Here is a 14,615-nt window from a genome sequence, read left to right on the forward strand (position 1 = left end):
GGTGAAAGAAACTTTGCCCATTGTTTCTCGCCGGCGCCCGGGACCGAACCCGGGACCACAGGATCACAAGTCCAGTGTGCTGTCCACTCGGCCGACCAACTCCCGCTATCTGATAAGGGTCTAGAACGAACCAAAGTGTTTTCATTTCTTCATCTTCTGGTGAGTGGTTTGGTTATCAGTCATTGGAGATGAATGATCTGCCTGATCATCAAAAGGAACATTAAAACTCAAAACCCCCTTCTCTGTGTAATACACAGCCTTACAGGGATTACCAACTATTGCTTTGCTCACTACTAGTTCAGCATCCTGGCCACTACCCCATACCACCAATAGGTGGCAACACCCTATATGTCAACAGGGTTGTAGGGAGCAGCCAACCTCTCATATAGTTTGGTGCGTGCCTCAGTGACACCTGTGGCACCACCAACACCACTCCTAGGTGTTGCAGAGACCTCTTTTTAGTGCTTTGTGACATTTATCTTTGAAACAGTTGTTTCTGTGCAGTGAGCTTATGCTTATGTAATAAAACACACTTTTCTGGTGGGGGGCTTTAATAGCTTTCTGAGCTTTGTGCTGGTTTAGTCAAGCTTTAGAGAGATGCTCCAGGTTCTTGGGCCTTCCCACTAGTTTCTGTGGGAGCCCCTCCAGCTCCCCGGAGCTTACCGGGCTGATATGTATGTATTAGACCGTGGCATCAGTTAATTGAATTGGAGTTCTAGCCTACCGGGGACCACGAGCCAGAACCTGGCCCCCTCATAGAGGCACGAGGAGCAATGGCCTATAGAAACCTGCATGTGGTTGGACACATTCCATGTCTGCCATTGACTGGGTTAGGCACCCAGAAAGGTAGGTGTCCCAAAACAAACTCTGCCTAGTTCAAATTTGCTACCGAAAGCTGAAATATCAAACAGAACTCCCCAATCCGAAAACAAGCAACATGCATGACATCACAACTGTCGTCACGCCACTGTCTGTGCAGCTTCCCCCTCCCCGGAAGGGGGATGGGGAGCCCCAGACCCCTGCACCGGCCATCCAACCCCAGTTCTGAGGCTGTGTTGAGTGGCGGTCGTTCGACTCTGGCTCCTGTCTGTGCAGTGCTGTGCTTTTGCGGAGTTGTTCTGCTGTGTGGTGGTGTGCGGGCCAGGTTTAATTCACAGAGTACTGGGGCTGCATACATCTAGGGCTATCTTCCCTAGGTGCCCTGTAAGTACTGCCCTTGCGGCTTGGGGTTATCTTCCACAAGTCGTTCGGGGACTACCTCTGTGGGGATCTTTTGCTGCTCAGTGATTGCTTGCCCTTGGGGTCAGCTGGGGTTTTCATAGCTGCTGTTTGACCTTGGGTAGGAGGTGCAGCTTGTCACCTATTATCTCAGCGGCCGGTTCTGTTCCTCCTGGAGGTGTACTTTTGCGGGGTTTTTCTTTTCTTTTTGTTTGTTGCCTGGTGGGGGGGGGAGGTTCTTCCACTTGGTTAATGGACTCGATAATGGACCCCCTCCTCGTTTGAGTTCGACAAGACAAAATAATTCTGTCAGCACCTATCAGTATCGGTTCTGCTTTTCTTTATTGGGTGCGTTAAAAGGTGCCGGAGTCATCATGGTTGGCAGACTGCTCTTTTTTTTCTTTGGGGGCATGGCATTCGTTCTGTCGGACCCGCATGCTTGAATGGCGGATAACTTCTATGGTTGCTCATGTTTACCTGGGGGTCGGGTTGGAGGACCTCAATCAGTGCTATTCGCCCCCCATTCTTCCTAAGGATATTGGCCAGGTGCAGCTTCACGTGCAGGGGTTCTCATCCTTTCGGTGTCTCTGGTGGCTGAGGATTTGCGTGCCCGGGGGCTTCGGTTATGCATTTCTTTTCCCTGCTCAAGATGTCTTCGGACTGGCTTAAGGAGGATGTGGAGGTACTGGCTACCGGGCTGATGTAAGGTGTGCTTGCCTCGGGCATTGGCTGCCTTGTTGAAGTTGTTTGCGCCGATTCCGTCTCTTGTTCATTGCTTCTCACCTCACGTGCCAGCAGGCAGTGGTCGCTCACTCCCTAGAATCCGCGTGGGCCCTGGATCTAAAATTTTTGTCACCCTTTTGTTCTTTGCTATTTTCAGATTTTGCGGTTGTGCAGTATCTACAGGCGGCATCGTCTAGCTGTCGCCCTGACTTGTTAGTTTTCTGGGTTGCTGGGGGGGGGGGGAGTCTTTCCCGGAGGGGTCATACCAGAGTTCAGGGTTTCTTCGGTTGGGGTAGACCAGTGGTGCTAGTTTCAGAACAGGCATTGCCTTTGGAGCCGGTGGCATCTGGTCGGTGCAGTGGTCTCTTTTGTGGGTCGGTCGGTTTCTCGTATCGTTTGGCGATGGGGGGGAGGCTAGCACTGTATGCTCACACCTGATCTCATGATTTGTGGGCATTTCGGGTTGTTTCCTTTGGCCTGTGGTGGCATTGGGTGGCTCCTCCTCCTTCGGGGGGTTCGTGGTTCACAGGGCAGGCCTCTTCTCCTGCACTTTGTCAGGTCATCTTGGAGTGGGTTTGCTTGGGCATGGTCAGAATGACCGCGTCCCTCAGGTGGGTTTCCCGACTGTTTTCAGTCCCGAAACAGGACTGTGCGGATCTGAGGTTCATGCTTGACTTGTCCCGTCTGAACCCCTGGGTCTTTTGCCCCTCCTTTCGGATGACCACTCTGTCCCAGGTCCACCTTCTTTTGGTGCCAGATGCTTGGATGGTATCTCTGGACCTCTGGGACGCAAATTGGCATGTCCCGATTCATCTGGGGACATGGGGCGACAAATTGCCTTGCCGTTTGTTGCCTTTCTTTGGGCATGAATCTGGCACCTCGCGTTTTCACATGAAAAGCCCAGGTCGTGGTGATCCGCTTGCATCTGCCAGGGGTTTGGGTTCTGGCCTACCTCGATGACTGGCTGGTGTGGGCTCCCAGCCGGTCCGCATGTCTGCTCTCCAGGAGTTTGGTTCTTTCCCAGCTCGCCGGGTTCGGGTTACTGGTGAACTGGAGGAAGTCCCATCTGGTTCCCTCTCAGGTTCGGACTTAACTGGGTCTTGTGTGGGACTCTCAGACCGCTTTCTTGTCTCTCCCTCCAGCATCAGTGCTGAGGCTGCGGTCCCCCCTTCGGCTGTTTTTGAAGGGCTCCTGGAGCCCTTTAACCAACCTCACTGGTTGGTTGTTCAAGCAGCAGTGTGAGAGTCTGAACTGTTCCGTGCTGGTTTACCCGTCGGGTCTGGTCTGGCTTTAGTGGCTGTTCTGGTTCCATCTGCCGCACTCGCGATCATTGGGTTCGGAATCCGGGGGCCTTATGTCGGCTGCTGCATTGCTGACTTCCTCTTCAGATTTTTCAAGGTTCAGTGCCATGGCGCCTACCCGAGCCCTCGCTCGATGTGTGCACTGATGCGTCGTCTCTTGGCTGGGGTTTTGTGACCAGTGCTCGCCAGGCTGGTCAGGGTTGGTTGAGTCCGTCCTTCCGCCAGGCTCACAGTATGGTGCAGGAGTTCGCGGCAGTGTGGCTGTCACTTTTAAGGGTTCATATTGCTATTAGATCAATGATCTGGCTCCATTCGGACTGCACCCCAGTGTTTCGTTGTCTAAACTGAGGGGGGTTCGACTTAACGAAAGCCACAAGGGGCTTTCCTAGAAATCAAGCATTGAATGTAATGAAATGCCTGGTTTCTGGATGAGCCCTGGTGACTCCCCGAGTCCCATCCTCCCATCCAGGTTCATCAGATAAGGGGTGGTATCTTCACATCCACTTGAGAACTGGCTTAGAGGGCTGGTGGAGACCTAGAGTTCTGCCCCCATTCCCCACTGGTGGGGGTTAGTGCTAATGAGCTCACGCTAGTTTCGAGAGATTCACTCGTTTGTTTACATTGTGGAATTTATGTGGCAGTTTTGAGGCTTCAGTTTCTTTTAACCCATCGGTGGTCTGTTTTGGTTTGCTGACTTTCTGGATGCTTTCCCGGTTCGGTGGCACAGTGTCACCTGCTCTCTGTCTCTGTGAGAGGGTGGGGGGGGGGGGGGCAGGTTCTAGCTCTGGTTCCCTGTAAGCCAAACATAACTGTGGCAGATGTGACCTAATAGTTTGGAGCCAGAAGGGCTCGTTCAGAAAGAGGCGTTTCATTACAGTCAATGCCGGGTTATGATTACCAAGCTCTTCTAACCTCATAGAATGCAACATTCTGGGCCCGGCTTTCAGTAGGCCAGTGTGGGTTTCATAACATAAAATACTTGATTATGATTGTTACATGTGTAATATTAATAACCATATATAACAAACTAAAGATTAATTGTAAAACAAATAGATTACAAAACTATTGTAGCATATCTTGGTTGAGCTCAAGATACAGTACTTCTAAAAGCATCCTAACTTAATATGGTTTTCATAAATTTACAAGGAGGGCTATTTAATAGTTTATCCAGTTGTGCCAAGAACTTTGTACCTTATTCCCTAAAAGAACAAATGTTAATGTTCCATTCATTTTTAAAGGTGAGATGAACAAGAAGTGGAGCCATGACTTGCCTTGCTGTAAGCAGCGCTGGGTGTCGGCTGCCTGCGTGTACCCGCCAACGCCTCGGAATGCAACGCAAAATCTTATTTGCGGTGATCGGGCGGGCAGTCTTCACTTGTATTCCCCTGGTGTTAGTGTTCACCCTTAATTTCTTAATACTGTAGAGTTTTTGTCTTTATTCCTTCCTCAGCTGTATTCTTCAGCACGACTCGTAGTTCAGTAAACTACAGCAAGATACTTTTAAGTAGTACAGTATCTCATTTCTTGGGTGCAGCTTATTCTTTTCCACTCTTTCATTGGATAGCAGCAATATCAAATGCAGTATCAAAGATAGCAGCAATATCAAATACAGTATCAAAGATAGCAGCAATATCAAATACAGTATCAAAGATAGCAGCAGTATCAGTATCTTTGAGCAGAGTATCAGAAGCACCTAGAGTAATTATAGGACACCTAGATCACCTAGGTGATCTAGCTCTAGCACCTAGAGTAATTATAGGACACCTAGATCACCTAGGTGATCTAGCTCTAGCACCTAGAGTAATTATAGGACACCTAGATCACCTAGGTGATCTAGCTCTAGCACCTAGAGTAATTATAGGACACCTAGATCACCTAGGTGATCTAGCTCTAGCACCTAGAGTAATTATAGGACACCTAGATCACCTAGGTGATCTAGCTCTAGCACCTAGAGTAATTATAGGACACCTAGATCACCTAGGTGATCTAGCTCTAGCACCTAGAGTAATTATAGGACACCTAGATCACCTAGGTGATCTAGCTCTAGCACCTAGAGTAATTATAGGACACCTAGACTAAATCTAAGCACACATAAATCAGGTCTTTCTATGGGCTACAGAAAATAATATGGTGTTTAATGAAGATAAGTTCCAGCGCATGCGCTACGGAAAAAATGATAATATAAAAACGGAAACCACGTACAAAACGCAGTCAAATCATAATATAGAACGAAAAGGCAATGTAAAGGATCTGGGTGTACTCATGTCGGAAGACCTTACATTTAAAGAACACAATAAAGTAGCCGTCACAACTGCAAGAAAAATGACAGGTTGGATAACATGAACCTTTTGCACCAGAGATGCTATACCGATGATGATACTTTTCAAGACTCTAGTGCTCTCTAAAGTGGAATACTGCTGCACAATGACAGCCCCTTTCAAAGCTGGAGAGATTGCTGACCTGGAGAGCATACAGAGATTCTTTACTGCCAGAATCCACTCAGTAAAACATCTAAACTATTGGAACCGACTAAAGAGCCTAAATCTGTATTCTCATGAGCGCAGGTAGGAGAGATACATAATAATTTACATGTGGAAAATAGTAGAGGGGCTGGTCCCAAACCTGCACACAGAAATAACATCACACGAGACCAAAAGGCATGGCAAGATGTGCAAAATACCCCAGTTGAAGAGCAGAGGTGCAACAGGCACTCTGAGAGAGAACTCTATCAACATCAGAGGCTGTTCAACATCCTTTCACTACACATAAGGGGTATAACTGGCCGACCCCTCACAGTGTTCAAGAGAGAACTCGATAAGCAATTCCGAAGAATACCGGATCAACCAGGCTGTGACTCGTGCATCAGGCTGCGAGCAGCCGCATCCAACAGTCTGGTTGACCAGTCCAGCAACCAGGAGGTCTGGTCGACAACCGAGCCGCGGGGTCGTTAAGCCTTGAAATCACCTCAAGGTAACCTGTAATGTTCATTGTATATACACGTACAGTATGATTTACCATTGTCAGGACACGACATATACTCGGCCTATCCAGGCCCTTTTTTACCCAGGCCAACTATGACCTTACCCAGGGTACAACACACAACAATTGCTTAACTCCTGCATTCCAATTTAATTCTAGGTGAACAGAGGCATAAGGTAAAAAGGAAACATGCTCAGACATCTTTGTCCTTCCTCAAAAATGAACCCGGTGATCTTTCAGTTGTGAGCGGACTGCACTAACCACTGAGCTACAGGATCTGCCTGAAGGGATTGAGAGGTGTTGGAATGTGTTCATGAATGAAGCTACAGTATTGGGAAGAATAAAAGACTAAGATGACCTTCAGAGTGACCTAGACAAAATGAGTGAACAGAGCAATATACACTAAATGGAATTTTCAATGTGAATAAATTCTACTTTATGGTATGTGAAATTGAAGAATAGCCCATACTGATCATGCAAATTATGTAAAAAAAAAAAAAGTATTTCTTAAGTCTGATTTGCCCAGCCACTTTGGACAGTAGAGCGACGGTCTCGCTTCATGCAGGTCAGCGTTCAATCCCCGGCCGTCCAAGTGGTTGGGCACCATTTCTTCCCCCTGTCCCATTTAAAATCCTTATCCTGACCCCTTCCAAAGTACTATAAAGTCGTAATGGTTTGGCGCTTTCCCTTGATAATTAATTAATTAAATTAAGACTGGTTCTGAATAGTAAACTGTTGCCATAGGATCACATCGAAGGCACAGTGAGAGGAGCCTATGCTATGCTTGCCAATTTCAGAGTTGCTTATGAATTCATTGATGGAGAAATACTATAGAAACTAGCAAGGAAACTAAAGAAATGGCAAGGCAGAGTACTCGTGTAAAATCCAGTCTCCCTTAGAGCTGGCAAGTAAGTGAAGTGAACATGAGGCATTAAATGAGGGTTTTCCAGCTCCTCTGACCCTGTTAAGGTGATTAATGCCACCATCTGGTGGCATTTGGGTTATTTTTGTTGGTTGTAGTAGTTTCCAGAGCCATAGTATTTCTTGAGTTTTCAATTATCAGTTGAGGGAGGGTGTCAAGTGTGTGGGATGTGTTGTTCTGAATTATAGTGAGTTTGTTGGTTGATGATGGATTGAAGAAAACATTTCTGTGTCTTCCCAGTCTTATTAATTATATGATAAAGTCATTCTTAAAGATCTCATATCACAATTAGGCTAATAGTCCATTGAGCTGTGAACTCGACAGTATATAGTGTGCCGAAGCCCACCATGTGGGCTTCAGGAGCAACGAGGGGCCTTTGCTCAGACTGGTCTAATCCATGGTTTGTATTAAAGCAGATTTTTCAGAGTGGAAATGTTTGTTAAAGAATAATTTCTTGTACAGACAATCTATACCAGTATTTACCTTTATTTTCCAGGTAACTGAAGCCCAACATACACTTCGTGGCATCCATGGCAGAAATGGCGTAACGAGCCTGTCTCTTCATGGGAACTTAATATATAGCACTGGGCGAGATGGATGTGTACGTTGTTTGGCTGTTGAGGACAGACATCTGCAAATAATTAGGGTCTCAAGGGTCTGCAATGTGAATTGGGTTGCAAAACTCGTATTAATATTTGGGAGGCCCTTAGCTGTTTGTTTTCATGATGTAAGTATATTTACATATCTCTCTTACCCAACAAAAGTTTATTTTCATTTTATAGTAAATGATTGATTTAAATTTCTTGTTATCCTTGGCTTTGTTTTGTTTGTTTATTGATTACTTTTTCTTGACACCTGTACGCCATAACAGCCAATTGAAGCAGTGTTCCCTTCCCAGCTGCCTTCACCACCACCACCACCACCAGCAGGGGACAGCAACTATCTAATCCAGGATCAATACACACACACAACCTGATGTGTAACCTACACACATACATCCTGATGGCAGGATGCACTGGGGATTGTATGGCCTAACAAAGGCATGCCGGTGTCGGCCATCTCGGCCTCTAGTGAGCTGGGTTGGTCGACTTGTACACGTTCCAATGTCCATCTGCTTCTATTCCCTTTTTGTTCCATTGAGATTTCCCTGCTCTTCTCTGGAGGACCTGTTCCTATTCAAACACTGGGGTTCTGGCATAGTAACCCCAGTGCCTGGGCTTCCTGTAGGAATATTCCCTACAGACCCTGGAAAATGCCTGCAGGTTTGGCAGTCCAGTGTATATTGTATATCCCCGCTGTACCCACTCTTGCCTTGCACGAGTTCAAGGGTTGTGCATTGTCTGTGCCACTAGGTGATGCTCGTGCCTTTTGCCTCCGCTATGCTATATACTGAGTCGGTGACATCTTTGACCCAGAGTTATGTGGGACTTGTTCTCTGCAGGTTACTCATCGAACGAACCCTTGTAATGATGATTAGCGTTTTCAGGCAGCAACCGCTTTACCCTTAAGGTGTTTTTTGTTTTACAATGATCTAGGTTGTGTGCCTGGTTGGTTGCCCAGGAGTGGGCAACCTTTTCAATCAACCAGGTATCAACCAGTGGTGGTTGCCTGGTTGGTTGCCCACGAGTGGTGGTTGCCTGGTTGGTGTATAGGGACTCGGATTTGTAGGTATTGGTTGCTTCCACTATGAGTTCTGTCCGCACCTCCTCTTCATGGTAGGCACACCATGAAGGTATGTGTGCCAAGAGGGAGGTGCCCCCATGAGTGTGCATTCCCTCTTTTTTCCCACTTGCTTCTGGCCCTGATGCATCTGAGGGTTTCAGGGTTAGGACACTGTTTAGCTCTGGATGTGGCTTGGTTACCTCTGAGCATGGAAGCAGTTGAGCCTGTTGATCCCACTGAGGCTTCTGGGTTACAGAAGCCCCAACTTTTCCTTGGACTCCGCTTCTCTGTTCTGGGCGGTGGGCATGGATATTGGCTCTGCCCAGGGCCCTTTCATATGGTTCCTGTAGCTTGTGGGGGTTAGTCACCCATGGACCCTTAGGTCCTGTTTGATCCTTCATGGACACTTGTTCCTTCAGTGGGGGGTTTTTTGTGCAGGGTACTTCATTCCATTCGTTCCTGTGGGCATTAGTGTGTGTCTCTTTCCCCAGGTTTATTTCCGGAGTGCCTTTCAGTTCCTTGGGTTTCTACTTTGGAAGTTCTGGCCTACTGCCTTCCCCAGTGGAGGCATGGGAGGCACTGTGCGTACCTCCAGCACGACCCGAATTTTGCCTCTGTCATGGTTGGGTGTGTTGTGAGGTTCCGGAGTTGTATGGCTGGCAGACATCCCTTTGTTTTTCTCTTCTATAACAAAAAAAAATTGTTCACTTACTTTTGTACAAGCAGCTAGGCTTGGTTTTTGTCGCTTTCACTAGCTTGAGGGCATGCAGTTTCTGTGTGATGGGTTCTGGAGGGCATTTTCTTCTGCCTCTCCTTGTTTACCTGTTTACCCCACTCTGCCAAGGGATGTCGAGTTGTTGCAACTCCATGTTCAGGTTCCTTAGTTGTCAACTACACTGTTGCAGTAGACTCATGCTCATTGCACATAGGCACTGTCGTGCACTTCTTTAACCCTCTGAAGCTGCTTTCAGCCTGCTCTTGGAGGTCACTGGGGCTCTCTGCATTGCTTCTTGTGCTGGGATTTTGGTCTCAACTGTGGGACCATCTGCAGTTTTTTATATATGCCCCCCTGTCCTTCAAGAGATGGTAGCCACAGTTTTGCCTCCCAGTTCCTCATGTCGACAGGCAGTGCTGACCTTCATTTGGCGTGTGCCCTGGCTCTTCTTTCTGTCTCTTCTTTTTCTCCGTTGTGGTCTCTGGAGAAGATTGTGCTATGGGAGGGGGGGGTTCCTCATGTTTGTGGTGGTTAGGTGGGGCTAGGGAGTTGCTTATTTCGGTTGAGGTGGTCCACTTCCACTTCCGTAGGCCAGTTCTTTGTCTGGTTTGTGTCATACTCTCTTTCAAATTTCCAGTTCGAGGTGTTGGCGCTGGCCATTTTCTTTGTGTCAACTTAGTTGCTGAGCCTTCCTCTTTACGCAGCATCATTTCCTGTCAGCGAGGGTCACAGTGGATAACTTTCAGCTGGCCTGGTTTTGTGTGTGTGTGTGTGTGGGGGGGGGGGTTCTGAACCTCTTACCTCTGGTCTGGCTCTTGCTTTGAATCCTGGTGAAATTGAAGTTCTACAGGGGCAAGGTTTCCTTTTGGCTTCCTGGTGACAGGCCCAGCCTTGATTTCAGGCACTGTTTATTCAGTTTCCGATCCTGAACATTTTCCCATGGCTCCTCCTCTTTCCGCAGAATGGTCCGGTGATTCACCTTGCTGGGTCTCCTCTTCCTCCGATCTTCGCACCTGGAGTTTCTGATGATTGTTTATCACCATCTCTATGGGGATCAGGTGGCTGGTTTGTTGGTGTCCCACCTGTGGTCCTCCTCTCAGTGATAGTATGAAGTCTCCTGGCATTCTTTTCACCATTTCCTCTCCCTTCGTTGTTCTCTTCTGTGTTGGTTTCAGTTGTCCTGTCTTTCCTTCTTGGTGTTTCTGTGGAGAACCCCTTCAGCTCCCAGGAGATATACCAGGCTGATGTGTATATATTAAACCGTGGCAACAGTCAATCGATGGAGTTCTAGGCCTACCAGGGACCAGCACCAGAACCTTGGCCCCCCTCAGAAAGGCATGAGAATAAATGGCCTATAGACACCCACATGTAATTGGAAGCAGCCTATGTCTGCCATCTACCAGGTCAGGCACCCAGAAAGGTAGGAATTCCAAAACAAACTACAGCTGGTCAAACACACAGCAATCACAATAACGTGATGCATCAAATGAATCCTCGTCACGGTCCTTGTGGATTTGTTCATTTACAGCGGTTAAAATTTGCAAACCGAAAGCCGAACTAGCAAGCAGAACTCCCAAATCGAAAACAAACAAACAAGCATAACATCACCACAGCTGCCGTGCCGCTGTCTGCACAACTTCCGCCTACCCGGATGGTGGAGGAGGAGCCCCAGACTCCCTCATGTCGGCTTCCCAACCCCAGTTCAGTGGCTGTTGTGTTTGGTGGCAGTCGATTGACTCTGGCTCCAACCTTTTAAGCAGTGCTGTCCATAGCGGTGTTGTTCTGTGTGGGTGTTCAAAACACTTGTGCTCTCTAGAGTGGAGTACTGCTGCACAATGACAGCCCCTTTCAAAGCTGGAGAAATTGCTGACCTAGAGAGCGTGCAGAGATCCTTTACTGCTAGAATCCACTCAGTAAAACATCTAAATTACTGGGACCGACTAAAGAGCCTAAATCTGTACTTCCTTGAGCGCAGGCGGGAGAGATACATAATAATTTACATGTGGAAAATAATTGAGGGGCTGGTCCCAAACCTGCACACAGAAATAACACCACATGAGACCAGAAGACATGGCAGGATGTGCAGAATACCCCCGTTGAAAAGCAGAGGTGCAACAGGTACTCTGAGAGAGAACTCTATCAACATCAGAGGCCCGAGACTTCAACACGCTTCCACTACACATAAGGGGCATAACCCCTCACAGTGTTCAAGAGAGAACTGGATAAGCACCTCCAAAGGATACCTGATCAACCAGGCTGTGACTCATACGTCAGGCTGCGAGCAGCTGCATCTAACAGCCTGGTTGATCAGTCCAGCAACCAGGAGGCCTGGTCGACGACCGGGCCGTGGGGACACTAAGCCCCGGAAGCACCTCAAGGTAGCCTCAAGGTAGGTGGTGTATGAGCCAGGAGTAACACAAGAGTACTGGGGCTGCATGCACCTAGGGCCACCTTCCCTAGGTGCCCTGTAAGTACTGCCCTTGCGGTTTATGGTTGTCTTCCATAGGCCACTTGAGAGATTACCTCTGTGTGGTTCTTTTGTTGCTCGGTGATTGCCCCACACTTGAGGTCAGCTGGGGTTGTTCTTTTTCCTGTTTGACCTTGGGTAGGAGTTAGTATCGTCTCTGGCTGGGGTGCAAGGTACTGTGCAGCTGTCCGTTATACGCACAGCGACCGGTTCTGTTCCCCTGGAGACGTTGAGCTTTTGTGGGGTTGTTCTTTTGTTTTGTTTTGCCTGTTGGGGGTCTGCCTGGTGTGACTGTAGAACCACTTGTATGATTTTGGTGGCCCTCCGCTAGGTCCCTGGTAATTGCACATGTTGCAGAGGTTCAGCTTTTGGTTTGTCTGCTTGGTAGCTTTGGAATATCTGGTTAGCAGTACCTGTTGGAAATTTCCAACACTTATTTACTAATCCTTAGAACAACAGGTTGCATTTCTTGTACTAGGCATCATAATTAACCAACACTACTAACCAGTAGAGTAGTGAAATTAAATTCATTTAGTTGAGGCATAGTATCACCTGAATTCTCCCTAAAACCATGGCAGTGTTGCATCAGCCAGCTAGCCACCGGGAATCATTTTATATATTAACAGATCGAGTAGAATCCAGCCTTATTTTGCTTTTTTATTAAGGATAATCGTTTATTAATAGATTCACCTTTAGTTAGTAAATCTATCATGGTTTACTGGAATTAATTTATACAGCTACGATTAGCTGTTCCAGTGAATAAAATGATAAGCCGTATTTCCACTCTGAATCTTTCTCGATCATTTAATGTCGTCTAAATTAATTGACCCGCACTACGAGAAAATAATTGTTGCCGCATAATACATTTTATTATGACGTAAATATTCGTCATACCCCATCTCCTTCCTTACTGAACATTAAGTTAATATTATGATTTATAATCAGGATCCCAGCCTTAGGAGCAATTGCGCATGCGCCACCCAAAAGGGAAGGGGGAGAGAGACTCGAGAACCGCCATTGTTGAGTTGTCCAGAAATTTCCTTATAGACATCGGTCCCAATTCAGAGCAACTGGCTACCTTCAGGCTCCAGACTGATTCTGCAACTTCAATTATTTACAGACACCACTTTTGGCAGGGAATAAGTATCTTTACTAAATTGTACAGGCCTTTAGAATTTATTTTAGAATTTTATGCCCGAAACGCTTTGCGTAATAGTGGCTTTAGGCATTGTATGTACTAGCTCTACCTATAAGTCAAACAATCCTTGTAAATATTTATTGTATGTATGTACCTTACCTAAATAAAATTGTATTGTATTGTATTGTTGTATTGTATTTAGGTTGTTTCCCCTGTCGTTACGATACGTGGCAACATCAAATCCTACCTGGAATACAAACGTATGCGAGACGGTAACTTCCACCGCGATCACGTGTTCCCAGAGTAGCCTGTGCAACAAGTTTATGAATTTGTTGCACAAATTCAAATTTAATTTGAATTAAATTTCTACGAATTTACGAGTTTGCGAGACGCACGTTGCGATTCCTACTAACAGCTAAACTGTCTTTCTCGTTTTAATAGATAGATCATTGCACTCAACTAACCATTGAATATTATACGAATTTATAATTTATATACATGCACATTTCTTATTCTTAGCATTTATGAAATTTATTATACATTACATGCATTATGTAAACTAACCTTATAGAATAACCCCCCAAAGTGTGTGGAGAGATTTGGCTCTACAGTTTACAGTATATTACACTTCATTCATTATACATTAATAGATTTATTATATTCATTAGAATTTAATTGCATTTAATCATGGAGATCCATAGGTCACTGGTTCTCTAAATTATTTCTCTTTTTTTTTTTTAGAGTGGTCCTTCGAGCATATTAGAATTATATATCATTTTGTTATCATTAATCTAGAGCCAGATTTCCCCACAGTACCATGCCTGGGCTTCCTTTAGCAGTCAGCCTAAGGGCCCTAGAAACCCCCATTGGGGCTCATTGGTCTGATGAAGGAGACCTCTGAGTCCCACCTTGCTTTGTGCGAGTGTGAAGGTTGCTCTGTCACCTTGTCTCAGGGTGACACTCACTGTCTTTGCCTCCGCCATGCTACCTGTTGGGTCAATGACACCTTTGACCCGGAGTGATGTTCCTTGCTTGTACTCCAATTCACCCAGTCCACTAATACTGATATTCGGGTTCAGGCAGCTTCAGTGTTGTATGTGCGGTATAGGTTGCTGCAACACGCGAAGTTGGTTGCCTTTCCAGATGCCCCGCAGCTGCTCCGCTTTGGTTATAGGGACCCAGACTTGTAGGTGTTAGTTGCCTCGACTTTGGTTTCGTCTCCGCCCCATCGTACGTCCCCTGCTGTGTTTCATCCTGCTCTCCCCCTGTCTCTGCTCCCGGCTTCCAAACATCTAAGGGTTTCAGAATTGGGGCTGGGTTTTCTTTGTGGTGAGACTGGGGCAGCTTCGGGGACTGCCCCTTCTGGATCGGCGGCAAAGGCATTCAAGCCTGTTCCTCCTGCCAGGGCTTTTGGGTTGTGTCAGCGGGCCTCCTTTATCCCTTTTTTCCTTTATCTTTGGTTAGGTAGCTCCGGGAAGCCGAAGGGGCTC

General features: G+C 46.8%; 1 protein-coding gene across 1 annotated transcript in view; it reads left to right on the top strand.

Annotated features, from left to right (window-relative positions):
• LOC123768052 (tRNA (34-2'-O)-methyltransferase regulator WDR6) overlaps window positions 1-14,615 on the top strand; it is a 70,727-nt gene that overhangs the window by 25,410 nt on the left and 30,702 nt on the right. Inside the window, exons 6-7 of the mRNA XM_069306542.1 lie at window positions 4,481-4,632; window positions 7,640-7,870. Coding sequence (XP_069162643.1) covers window positions 4,481-4,632; window positions 7,640-7,870 — 383 coding nt within the window. The remainder of the gene's footprint in view (window positions 1-4,480; window positions 4,633-7,639; window positions 7,871-14,615) is intronic.

This window comes from Procambarus clarkii, chromosome 58, assembly GCF_040958095.1.
Source record: "Procambarus clarkii isolate CNS0578487 chromosome 58, FALCON_Pclarkii_2.0, whole genome shotgun sequence".
In the NCBI taxonomy this organism is placed as follows: Eukaryota; Metazoa; Arthropoda; class Malacostraca; order Decapoda; family Cambaridae; genus Procambarus; species Procambarus clarkii.